At 25.3% G+C, this 14,124-nt stretch overlaps 2 protein-coding genes across 3 annotated transcripts; one reads left to right on the plus strand and one right to left on the minus strand.

Annotated features, from left to right (window-relative positions):
* Positions 1-501: 501 nt before the first annotated feature.
* Positions 502-4,806, minus strand: LOC100159616 (cytochrome P450 315a1, mitochondrial). The gene is made up of 7 exons (XM_001944148.5): positions 4,174-4,806; positions 3,788-3,969; positions 3,025-3,228; positions 2,764-2,897; positions 2,447-2,662; positions 2,164-2,376; positions 502-1,109 (listed from the first exon to the last, which is right to left on the minus strand). Exons 1-7 carry the CDS (start codon positions 4,551-4,553, stop codon positions 1,005-1,007), a joined length of 1,434 nt encoding a protein of 477 aa, XP_001944183.2. The 5' UTR covers positions 4,554-4,806; the 3' UTR covers positions 502-1,004.
* Positions 4,807-5,168: 362 nt separating this feature from the next.
* Positions 5,169-12,039, plus strand: LOC100168519 (ubiquitin carboxyl-terminal hydrolase 30 homolog). Of its 2 annotated transcripts, none has more exons than XM_001944200.5 (9): positions 5,169-5,490; positions 7,075-7,224; positions 7,611-7,783; positions 7,859-8,028; positions 8,104-8,218; positions 9,781-9,978; positions 10,050-10,231; positions 10,805-10,939; positions 11,761-12,039. In XM_001944200.5, the coding sequence occupies exons 1-9, from the start codon at positions 5,376-5,378 to the stop codon at positions 11,858-11,860; spliced, it is 1,338 nt and encodes a 445-aa protein (XP_001944235.1). In that variant the 5' UTR covers positions 5,169-5,375; the 3' UTR covers positions 11,861-12,039. The 2 variants fall into 2 exon arrangements, with proteins under 2 accessions (XP_001944235.1, XP_008185499.1); XM_008187277.3 differs by having other exon boundaries at positions 10,805-10,924.
* The last annotated feature ends 2,085 nt before the right edge of the window (positions 12,040-14,124 follow it).

The raw sequence follows: 14,124 nt of genomic DNA on the forward strand, positions 1-14,124 counted from the left end.
ATCAAAATACTAAGAAAAATATTCTGCTTTGGAATATAAAATTAAAACCCAATGTTGTCATTCAAAAAAGTAAAAAACTTAAAAAATTATAAGGATAAAAAATATTTAAAAATATAATTTTTTAAGAAAAACGTTGTTTAATAAGTGACTTGAAACTGTAAAAAAATATTTTCAAAAAAATTTACACTGAAATAATGAGTGTTCAATGATAAAAGAATCACCTGGTATAATATACGCAATTTAAAACTATAAGCAGGCAGAGACTGAGTGTGAGTTTATACCTTAATTCCTCCCTCCCCCATCCCTTAACAAAAGTTTCAGGGATGCCCTCGGGCTTATCAAAATATGGTATCAAAAATAGATGTTGCTATTTATAAATTCACAAATCAGCAAGTACACGCGTTTTGGTTGTTTAAATTTTAAAATGTTAAATGTTCTGATAAATATTTTGGTAGGTACTAGGTTGTATAGGTACACCATAGCTTGTCAAAATATTTTGATTCAATCCAAATAAATTAGGCCATGAAAAATTATATTAGTGCACATATTCACAATACATAGTAATTACAAAAAAATTCATATGCATAAATTATAGTAGTTTTGGAGACCAGTGAATGAGAATGCTCATTGTATATTAGTGTGGAAAAAAATAAGTAAGATCATTAGTAATTTTATTAACTATAACAATTATTTAAAATGTAATTCTAAAATTTAACATATTTTAAGATCGACAATAAAAAATAATTAAAAATTTTTATATTATGTTTATACAAACTTGAAAAATGACAATATAATATATTAAAAGTAAAATTTAATTATATAATGTAACATTGTAACAAATAATTGTTATAATGATAAAAATTGACAGTTGGTATATGCATATTACCTGTATCTGTATGCTTATTTAATATTATACATTTTAATAGATACAAATTGGAAATAATACAATACTTTTTTACTCCTGTATTGATTTATAAAGATTAATTATTTATCAACTTTACAAATTATAACTTATGTATTTTTATATTTATTTGATCATCTGGCACTGTAATCAAATCTAATGCAATTTCAACCGGTTGCATTGTATGTATATTATATCTTTTGATGCACTATATTGAAAAATATATAAATCATTAAATTTTTAGATTATAACACATTTGTACTAAATTAAAATAAAAACATTTTGAATAAAGGTAGAGAGAAATTTTTTATTCTTGTAATAAAATGTGGTGGTTTATTGTTTTACTGTGTACATAGTACATACTCATGCCAACTAACCTCTTAATATATATTTACCATAAAAAAAATAATATCATCGACATTAATAATGTAAATAGTAAATCTATTATTAAAAACTATGTGCAATTTCCAATATTTACGCTGCTAAAGGTTATTCCATAATAGAAAAAAAATTGTGTTTATCCTCGCCCCATTATGACAAAAATAAGATGAAATATTTTATAGTTATAACTTGTATTTACTGTAAAATATCAAATGATAGACCCATAAACACCCAATATAATACAGGTAATGTAACTAATGTGCATGACGGAGTAAAGATTATTCATTGGATAGTAAATATTATATAATAGTTAACAATTTTCCTCAAAACAAAACACCACCATTGTCCATTTTCTACATTCAACAATTACAATTTGTACATTTTCTCACAATAATTTTTGCATGCTCTAATAATGAGTGTGAATTATTACTTTTTTGTTAACTTACAATAATTTTATAGCATTCGTTATACTGCTAAAGAATTGTGTAAGAAAAAAAAGATTTTAATTATTTTGTATTAAGCGATTCCAATTTTGTGCGATAACATTTAATAATAGAGTGAATTGCCGTATTTTCAAAAATAACATTATCCATGCTTTCTTGCAAGTATTTTAAGACACTTTAATAAGCAAGTTTTATAATATATAAACATGTAAAATATTAGTTTAAAATTTCTCATAACTCGCTTATAAATTATAATATCATAAAAAGACATGAGAAAATACAGATTATCTTCTTACTTTTAGGGCTGATAATAAGTCAATTCACCCTATTATTAAAGCAAACTACACAAAATTAGAACTGCTGAATATATATTTTCTGGGTGTGGTGTCCTCTTAAAATTAGTATGTGTGAGTTCATGTTTTTTCACTTTTGTTATACCTCTGATAGTGTTAGACACATCTGAACATGTGCCATTTTTTGTCCAATGCACGATCTTGCACCAAATCCATAAGGAAGGGTTGCAAATGGCTCATTTACACCATTATATTTATTATTTTTTAGACGATTCCAGCGATCTGGTATAAATTCATTGGGGCTATTAAAATATTTTCCATTTCTACTACTTGTGAACATAGACATAATGACTAAACTCTAAAATCAAAAGTTAAATAAAAATAATTACATACATTCACAATATAAAAGGATTTTTACATGAACTTACATTTGCTGGTATTTTGTGATCTGTTAAATATATATCACTTGGAGGAATTCTCGTGATAAAAGGTGCCAATGGATACATTCTTAGAACTTCTTTTAAAATATTATTTAAATAATCACATTCTAAGAAATCAGTTTTTAATAGGCTATGTCTTAGATTATTTTGTATACTTTTGTGAAGCCCTAGAGTATATAAAGACCATTGAGTTGAATAAGCAGTCTATAAATACACAATTAAAATTTTCTATTAGCAAATAATAATTAGACAAATTATAAATATGTAAATAATTAAATATTACATCATTTTTTTTAAGTTCTTACAGTATCACCAGCTGCGATGATAAAATCAATCATTAACCTCTTAATCATATCAATAGGTATGTCATGAACATTTAGCACAGAATTTAACAAACCATCACCATTAAGGCTCATTAACTTTGACACTAAATTATTTGCTAAAAAATATATATATTTAATTAATATTATAAATTAATCGCTATATTAAAATTCCGTACCAACAATACATTTTTTTGGGGGAGGGGGGGGGGGGGTACTTTAAAATTGAAATTAATAAAATCATACCACTTTCAATAGAATTATCAACAGCAATTACAAAATCATTCCAAATATTCAGTTTTAATAATTTAGAAGTTTTAGCAGGAATAACTGTAAATTTGACAGTACACTGAAATACTTTTTGTATGCATTGTGCTAAACAATTAATATCATTTGATAAGTCATTTTTACAATCATCATAAACTCTTCCAACCAAATGTGCCACCATAACTGTAAATTATACAAATAATTTGTATACATTATTAATTATTAAAAATTAACTATGATTATAATAAAGTATGGCATACCTTATAAAAATACAGTTTGGATGATAACATAACACAACAGATATTCTGTATCTTTGAATAACAAATAAAGAAAATATATGACAGGTTTTCTCCCATAAAATTATAACTTATTTTTATTCAATTACTATTTGTAAAATATTTATACTTCATTGTTATTCGCAAATACAAAATATTAAATACATAAAGAATAGGAAACAATGATCAACTCAATGTAATTAAGAAGGTACCTACATAATACAAAGAAGCAACTATTTATGTATTGTGTTGTAATATTGTAGGCTTTATAGAAAATCCTATTTATACCAAATTTCTATCAGTAAAATTACATGATTGACATTTAAGTATTATAATTCCTGAAATATGCAAAATTATTAGGTATCAATGCTTTTTTATTTGTTGTTTTATTATATTAATTAATCAATGTAAACAAAATGTAAACATTTATTATTAATTAATTAAAAATTAAAACACTAAAAGCTTACATGATATTGAAATTTTGTATAAATCTGCTATAAGATTTGGAATCACTTGTCCATTACTCAATTCCCATTCATTTAATAAATCATTAATTACAACTTTATAAGATTTGATAAAATTTACATTCAAATCTTTTAACATAACTTTGTTAAATATTTGTCTATATTTCCACCATTCTTTTCCATTCCTAAAAACAAATAAAATATAGAATTAAAATGAATAGAAAGTTAAAATATTACTTTTATTTATATATAATACTGTTCATAAAACTTAATTAATTAAATATTGTTGAAGTTGTTGGTTTTTATATAATATATTAATTTATTTTACAATAGTTATTAACTTTATAAGTTATGGGTAATATGAAGTTATTAATATTATAATAATTTACATGAAATAGAGTCCACGTTTTTGGCCATATGTGTCATTGTAAAGTAACCATGCTTCTGGTAAAATATGTTTGGGAAATTTTCCTTCTTGTGCAAATAATAATTTCATATCCAAAGGATTACTAATCCAAATTGCATCAACGGAACCAAGCTTTTCTCTAAACACTGAACCATATTTTTGATGACGTTTGTCAATATATTCATGTAACTTACGACCACCACCAGCAGCCAAAATTGAAAACATTGTACCAACTAATGGCAAACCCTTAACAATAGGTATTTCTTTTTTTGATTCAGTTATCACAGTTTTTAAATTTGACGTGGACATAAATCTTTTTTTAGTAGAATTTACTAAAACTAGTGAGCAATATCTATTAGCCATTTTATTTTTTAAGATATTTTAAAATGTTGCAGCCTGTAGACTATAACACTATAAGAGGAAGTTGTGGTAAACTATTACGTAAAGAGTTAAGACTTAAGAGTGTATAAACACAGAATATATGAAATTTCACATATTCTGTGGACTGTGGTGGAGTCTTAGGCGGCGGCGGCTTTTACGGCAGTGACGGCGGTGGACCAATGAGAACCGGAGAAATGCTTACGTCACAGTACAAGGCTGGGTGGAGGGTGGGTGCGCGATTTGTTTCTAAACCGGTAATATTGCTGACATACCTATTTATTTTGTCATGCTATTACTTATCTTTACTTATCTATTTCAACCACGGATATAGATACTAGTATCTATATCCGTGATTTCAACACAGAATATAACCATGATTTCAACCATGATTGCAACGCTGCGCTAAGGCTCTACATAGAATATCTATAGTGCCCTAGCTGCGCTAGCCAGCAGCTGGCTGCAGCTGCTGCAACTAGTCAACATTATTCTAAATTAATAATATTATAAAAATACCCACACTGTTTTGATTTTTATCACAATATTATCATATGGTTAATTTTTTCAGGTAAGGGAAAATAAAAATTGGGTGTTATCTGGTTATCATGTGATTTCAAAGTGCAAATTACAATTTACAAAGTTTATTACTATATAGTACAGATTCCAAAGTTCATTTGGGTTTTCGTTTTTATTTTACCTATTTTCTAACTTTTTTGTAGAATAGTTGAGTTTTCATTTTTATGTATAATTGTTGGTGAATGCTGATTTATTTTTTACAGTGACAATTACGAATTTATAAATTTAACAATGTTTAAGATAAATGGAAACCATTTAGCTTTTATTGGTGTAACTGGAGCTGGATTAGCATTAGTAGCCTATGTATTATTTGGTCCATCAAATAAACCAAAATCGACAAAAAAAAGTTAGTTAACCTAAATTAACTTAAATATTTCAAAAAAATGGATTGTGATTAGTTGTATAGAAAACATCATAATGACTTTATAAATATAATCATTTTAAATAAAGAAGAAAAAATGTACTTTTTTATTAATGTTAATTAATACATTTTAATCTGTATTAAAAATGTAAAGAATAAAAACGTTTTACTAAATTTATAATTAGTTTATTAACTACTAAAGGTTAAATGGAATCATACTTACAAAAAACAAAATAATATTAGGTATCTTCTTTCATATTAATTTAATGCAGTTCATATAAGTTTTATTTTTAATTGTTTAAATTATGCAAATATTTATAATTGTATTTCTCTTACATGGCAATTGTAAATAGAATAACTCTTAATGATGGCTGTCACAGTCATATTTCAATTTGTTTTCATTGTTTTACAATATGAATAAGCATAACATAATAAATATAAATTTGATAAAATCCATACTATAGTTAAAATGTATAATCCAGTTTTGTTATTTAAAATATTTAGTTGAATACAGTTTAATGGTCATATTTCTATTTTCAAAATGTGTGTCTTAGTGCTATGAAAGAAAATAATTGGTTTTTTAAAAAAAGATTTAAGATATTTTTTGAAAATTGTTTTTTATGTTGAATATAATGGAACAATTGATTGTAAACATTTGTACTTGGGTACTTTTTAAGTTACTCTTAAATAGTGTAGGTAATAGTTTATAAGTTTAAAATACAATTTCAAAGATTTTTAGATTCTGAGCGGTGCGATGAATGTAATGATTTTACAATGAGTGTTTTTTTTTTATTACTATTATTTTTGTCTATATACACGATGAGTATTTGAAATAATTCTTTGATTTTCAATTTCAGTATCATTTCCGTTGAGAAAGTGAATCTTGTTAGTGCATTGGGTAGGTCGACATTTACATTAGTTTCCAAAAGCACAAGAAAAAACAAAATTTAAATTTAAAAAAAAAAACTGTAATTATATACGCAAAATAGGTTTTTACATAATTATTTTTGGTGTAATACTTTTTAAAATATTATTTGTGGTTGTTTGAAACTTCTAAAGTATATTATTATATATTATAATTTAAAGAAATAATAATATTAATTGAACACCGGCTACCGTATTAATAATAACTATATAAATATAATATAATATATCTAGGCTGACAAACAGTCTCCGCTCAGAGTCGATTTTTGTATACAATGATGTTTTATCATTAATTACTTTTAACAGTATCTAACTATCTATTATTATGACCCACTGTAGAGCAATGTGACTCCCACTTATCCGCTTTTACTTGCACTTGTATACAGTAAATAATTTAAAAATAAAATGTATTATTTATAAAAAAAAATATTTAAAAATTTAACTAAAAATACTTTTTTTGGTTTTTATCTTATAAAGTTTTTTTTTTTTTTGTTTCATAAAATGCGGCGTATAAACATTATATTATGTATTAAAAAGAAAAAGAAAAAACTTTTTTAAGAAATTATTATTGAGATAGGGATCACAACATTATCTTGACTTAAAATAACTATATAATTTTATAAAACAAATAATTTTTGATTACAGGTGGTTTTTGTGGATTACAAAATTTAGGAACTACTTGCTATTTAAATACTTTATTACAATCGCTTGCCTCTTGTCCTATGTTTGTCGAGTGGCTTGATCAACAATCTAAGTCTTCAACAGTGTCTTACACATTAAATAAAACACTTAAATGTAAGCTTTTTGAGAAATATATTTGTGTAAGGCTATGTTTATAAAAATATGTTTTCAATAGTATAGAATGAAGAAATAATACAAATTAAATTTATGTATTTGGTACATTTAATTTAATAGAGCTGCATTGTATATGATATACTTTTTATATATTTTGCTGTCAACCACCCAATTGTATTGTAATTAAATAAAATTTATATTATTGAATACAATGTTTTTGATCATTTTAAAATATTATTTGTATTTTATACAATGTCTTCATGATTTAGTATTAAATATTAATGTGCTCTCAAAATATTTTGATAAACCTGGATGATCTCACTTTTTTGTCTCCATAATTATTGAACTATAATAATCAGTTATTATTTTTTGTTTTTAATTTAAAGTCTTAACAGGGGCTAGGTACAATGATGATGGTATACTTTCTCCAATAGAATTAGTAACTGTATTGACAAAAGTTGGATTTCATTTCAAACCAAACCTTCAAGCTGATGTTCATGAATTGTTCATTCATTTATTTTCTGTGATTGAAGATGAAGCATACAAAACAAGTTGTAGTGTAAGTTTAGGTTTTATCAAATGTGTAATTTATATACACTGTATAACAATACCTTGTAATCAAATATTTTTTTAGTTGGCTGATTGTTTAGAAACTAATGGGAATTTAATAGAAAAAGGAAATATACAGAATTCAATGAAGATTGTAAATAATATCGGCATTAATGTATATAATCCATCCAAAGCTGAAGGAGATTTATTAGAAAATGCAGCTGTAATATCTAATAATATTCTTAATATTTCTGGGTAATTTAACTATTATAATTTTTAAAAGTGATGTTATTTTATTTAATATATTAATTTTGAATGATTATTTTATAGAAACATAGTCTTACAAGGTGATAGGAAGTCGTTGGATAAAAATCAAAATGTAAAACCATCACCTTTTTTGGGTTATTTGTCAAATAATATAGAATGTTCTTTATGTCATCACAAAGTATGTATTTAATTAATAAATAAATAATAACTATTTTTCATGAGAGAACAAGACTATTTTGCACATTTTGAATGAACTTTAGCCATGATTTCCCTCCACGCAATCAACTTATTAACAAAACTACATTTCCAACTGCTAATAGTGAGTGACATCATGAACAGAGTGTCATATCAATATTATGGTTTTTAGTGAGATATGCACAGCAATGACCAGTTTTAGTTGAGACAGGTCCTGTTCTCTCTTGGAAAAGATTATAGTTTATTTGTTTAGCCACTATATTATCTACCTTTGAGAACAATTATTTTTCTGATAAAATTGAATACAATATGAATAAAATAAATGATTGCATATTTATTTATTAAAAGTAGGTAGCCTACATTGCTTTTAGTATTAGATAAAAAAAAATATTGATATTTATATAATTTGATACATTAAAAATTTTTTTTTTAGCATAATATGTAAAGTGGCATTTAAAGTTGAACTATATGTTGTTTTGTGCTTATACAGTATGCCATCTACCATAATGGAACAAATCTACTTTACCGAACACTCTTTTTTTTCTCTCCAAATACGTGGTCTCCAAATATGTGAGGTCTCCCTCAATATTGCGAAAACTTACCGTTCTAAAGTTATGAAAGTTCAAAGTTGCGGTGATTATGTGTGTTCGGCACTCGTTGCTACGCTTCTCGGCGCAAATCGAAAATATCCCCCGATTTGTTGTGTAAAACCACCTCAGGTTAACCTCTGTTTTTCTCAATATTGTTTATTTGTTTCTAAGTACACATGTTGCCAGCGTGGTCACTCGCTCTTCGGTCGTCCATTCAAAAGTTATAGAAATTCAATGTTGCAGTGATTACGCGTGTATCGGCATTTGTTGCTTCGTGTAATACACGCGTAATCACTGCAACATTGAACTTCCATAACTTTTGAACGGTAAGTTTGCGGGAATTTTTTGAAACAGTTTTGAATTCAGCACAAAAAACCACGTATTTTGAAAGAAAAAAAGGGTGTCCGGTAAAGTAGATTTATACCAACCATTTTTTTTCTTTAAGATGATATCAATGCAGTATAATATTATGTTTAGTCTCTCCAGGACACTCAAATATAACACATTTAAGCTCAGCAAACCAATTTTGTGTTGTTAGCTTTAATATTAGAGTGAATTTATCTATTATCAAATATAAAGGTAGCAATATTATCTGGGCATATCTTATATTTTTATTGATATTTTAACTTTAAAGTGAGATAGATTTATGTAAAGTATTTGAATTTTTAAATACCCATAACCATGAAGACTAGAATAAAAAGTCCAAACTCATACAGCCATGTGCATGAAAAAAAGTCCTGAAATGAGTCGTACAGTTAAATGGCCATAGGCTGCGCTGCGTCTTTGTATGTGCCTATTTATATAATATAATCTATTAGTATTTTCAATAAAGAGGAGGTAAATATTTTTGTTTAAAGATTATTGAAAAAATTTAATATTTAGATGGCATTTTCAGTATTTTAAAATATATTTAATATGTGTCTGTAATATATACTAATTTTAAAATTTTTTTTAGTTATCCTTAAATTATGAAAAATTTTATGTTATATCATTGAGTTTACCTGAATATCCTCAACTGAAAATTGAATTAACAGATATTTTAGACCAGTATATAAAGCAAGAGAAACTAGAAAATCTGCCATGTACAAACTGTGATAAAAATAATACCAAAACTGATGGAAAATCATATATAAAGAGTGTCAAATTTGGAAAAGTAATTTATTGTTATTTGATTAATTAAAAAGCTGAATAATAATAATTTATCATACTTTTATAATATTTTAGTTACCTTCATGTTTATGTCTACACTTAGTAAGAACTCAATATTCTAAAGATAGACCATTAAAAAGAAAAGATTTTGTGGGATTTCCAGAATATTTATACATGGATAAATATACCAGTGTTTATGACCAATTAAGCAAGCTTAGGCAATCTAGAGAAAAGAGTTCTTCTGAACCATTAGAAAGGTGATAATTATTAATAATTACAAGTTTTTTACCATGATATAAACAACATGGTATGATCGCAAAAGTCCAGATTTGGTCCAAGTCTGATCAGTATGTCGCTTGCTTACCCGTATTATCGTATTGTCATTAAATTATTATTACTATACACTACGCCATGTCACGTGCTTACTGAAGGATCTGACCGTCAAAAAGTTATGATACCTTGTTTTTATATCATGTCTTGTACGACTATATTTGAAAATATCCTATGTGAATAATATTTATTTAACAGTGAATGCATTAATTTTGCAATTTGAAGACAAAAATGTGTTAATTGTTTTAAAATTCCATAAAAATTTTGATTTAATTTTTTTAACACTAATTTTGATTTTATCTTGAAATGAAATAATTTTAAATTAGGACTGCTTTTCTCTATGGATTTATTTTACCATTTTTGGACTATAGCTAGTTGATAAACAACTTAAGTATATATTTATGTCTCATGTACTTTGGTATTGTGCTGCTGCTTATTTATATTTTTAAATTATTTACTTTGATTTATTTATCTTATTTTAAACAATATACATTATATAGGTTAAGAGGAAATAAGTATACATATAGGTTAAAAGCTGTCATTGTCCATGTTGGTGAGCATAATACTGGTCATTTCAGTACTTACAGGAGAGGAACCACAACAGATCATTCTAGACACAGGTGCAGTGAAACAAGGTATTTCAATATTTTGCATGCCTCCCATTTTCAAACCCCTCCTTTATTAAAATCTCCAAAATACAAAATATATTTTAAAAAATATTTACTTACATTATCAGGAAATTATATTAACACATTATATATTTTATTATTGTGCATTATTTTGCATGTTTAACATTAACAGACCTGGATAAGAAATATTAACTAAGTATACTTAAATTATTTTATGTGAAATTTGAGAAATAATTTAATTACCTATATCATATTTTATTGCTACAATCTAAGGTCACCCAATACTCTTATAAGTAATTATCTCTTTTTCTGAAAGTATTCGAACATTTTAGAATGGTTTAAAAGTTATGTATATGACAAATCAGAGATTTGTTGATAAATTATATTTATAAGATTACAAATGATTAAAAATTAGTTTACAAATATTGCTTAATAATTTTAAAGCAAAACCAGTTTTTATACACATCATGTAATGTAACCACGAGTTATATGGAATTGTTTACACTTATTATTAAGGTGCATTTAATTTCACAAATATTAAGCAAAATCTGCTATATAAATTAAGAATAAGATAAAATGGTGTGGGATCGAATAGGTGGGTTGGTGGGTGGGTGACAGAAAGCAATTAAAGGTTTATGATAGGCTTATGTGGGGGGAGGGGAATCAGAAAGTATGTATCGAGTACTAACTATTTTTATCAATTAACATATACACTAGTTAATAAACCTAAGAAGCCCATTAATTTGGATTTCATTATATAATAATTATTATTCTGTGATATGAATAATAGAAAAATTAATTATGTTTGTTTTATTTAAAATTTGTAGGTGGTATTTCACTTCTGATGCACACATTGAAGAAGTTACATTACAACAAGTTCTACAATCAGTTTTTTATATGTTGTTTTATGAAAAATGTGACACATAGCCAATTTACTAGAGTTTAGGAACAAATTAAAATACAAGATAGCATAATTTGTTTTTCGATTGAAGACTGCCTTATTAAATATCAAGACTTACAATAGTTGTTTTCTTATGTACAGTAATAATGTTTTGTTATAAATTATAATGTACATGTGCATTAAATTATAATTTGTTTAGAAATTACACGGTTGTATTATTATACAACATAATTCTATTAATACTATTTAATAGGTTTAACCTACATATAAATCCTTTTTCAAACAACCGTTCACAAGGTATTCAGTCACATTAAAAAATATAATATTTCAGTTGACGTAAGAAATTTTTGATATAAAATACTTAAAAAATGATATCATCATGACGTCTATAAATTGATATTATGAACAGTAGGTTAAATTAAAATTTTTTGAAAATATTGAATATACCTATTAAATATAACAATATACTTTAAAGTTTAAAAGTTTCATGTACCCAATAATAATATTTTAAAATTACAACATAACTATAATTGTATCTATTTCTTCCATATTTGAAAATAACATGTCCATAAAAAAAACTGTGTTTATATATTTTATATTCTGAGCAGAGCGATGAATGCATTGATTCTACAATGATGTGTGGTTTTTTTTATGTCTGTGTGCACTATAAGAAGTCGAAATAATGCTTAGATTTTCAACTTAAGTATCTTGTTCGATGGGAAAGTGAATCTTGTGGGTGCATTGGTGAGGTCAAAATTCTCAAGAAATTTTCAAAAACGCCGGGAAAAAGAATAAAGACAATTAAGGAAAAGCGGGAATGTAAAAAATACTGTTAAAATAGCAGTTGAAAAATGTTGAAAATACAGGCAAATTTATTTTTGTAAACATTTAAAGTTCGATTTTAACATTTATCAAATTTAAAATTTAAAAAGCTTAACAATTTAATGCTAGGTTCCTTAAAAGTTTCATTATAATAAGTTCAAAAATATTATAGATACATAATCATAATTTTAGATTCTGAGTGGAACGATGAATGTATTGATTTTACAATGATGTGTGTTTTTTTTTTTTTTTTTTGTGTCTGTGTACACGATAAGTTGTCGAAATAATGCTACGATTTTCAACTTCAGTATCTTGTTCGATGGGAAAGTGAATCTTGTGGGTGCATTGGGGTGGTCAAAATTTAAATTTCCCAGTGGTTTACAAAAGCGCCGGGAAAAACAAAAGAAAAATTAAGGAAAAACGGGAATTTTTACGCAAAATTGAATTTGGTTTTTGGTGTAACTTTAAAAAAAATTACCGTAGATACATGAAATTTTGACTGAATGTTTATCTTAGCATCTTCTATACACCATAACATTTTCAAAATATTTTGATGTATTTTGAGCTCTTTACGGACATTTTTATTTTCCATTTTTTTTTAGTTTTTTTTCTAAAAATATCAATAAAATTTTATTTGTTGGATAAAAAAGCTTGAAAATTTAATAGAAGGCTCCTAGTATATTGTTTCAAAGGCAGATGAAAAATATTAAAAATCGTTAGTCACAGTTTTTTTTTTTAAGCATTTAAAGTTCAAAAAATGACAAAATATGGAAAAATCACGAAAATTTGCAAATTATTTCGAGTTATAAATTCATAAAAATTTTTCTTTTTAAATCTAAGATTTTAAAATGTAATACAAGATTCCTTATAGGATAATCTACCTTTACCAAAAAAAAAATGTCTATAAGAAACTCAAATTAAATTTTTATGGGCGTTTGAAATTCATATTTTTACAACATTTGATATTCACTCGATTTCTTACGTAACGATTTTCTTATTTTGTTGTAATTAAAAAACGAGTGACTGTAGAAACTTGAAAATTTCACTGAATGTTTATATTAGCATTTTATATATACGATAAAATTTTTAAAATAATTTGACTCTTTTTGAGCTGTTTACGGACATTGTAAGTTTTCAATTTTTTTAGTTTTTTTTTTCTATAAATATCAATAAAGTTTTATCTGTTGGGCCAAAAAGTGTATAAATTTAATACAAAGCTCCTGATATATTGTTACAATATCAGTTGAAAAATATTAAAAATACATAGGTACAATTTTTTTTTATAAGCATTTAAAGATCAAATTTTAATTTGAAAAATTATTTTGTAGTTAAAAATTTATAAAATGTTCAATTTTTGTATCTAAGAATTGAAAATTTAAAACAAGATTCCACGTAAGTAATTAATTCTGTTACCAAAAAATCTAAAAAATACATTTACGCAGTTTATTTTTATAGTCATTTTAAATAC

The sequence above is a fragment of the Acyrthosiphon pisum genome, chromosome A2 (assembly GCF_005508785.2).
Source record: "Acyrthosiphon pisum isolate AL4f chromosome A2, pea_aphid_22Mar2018_4r6ur, whole genome shotgun sequence".
In the NCBI taxonomy this organism is placed as follows: Eukaryota; Metazoa; Arthropoda; class Insecta; order Hemiptera; family Aphididae; genus Acyrthosiphon; species Acyrthosiphon pisum.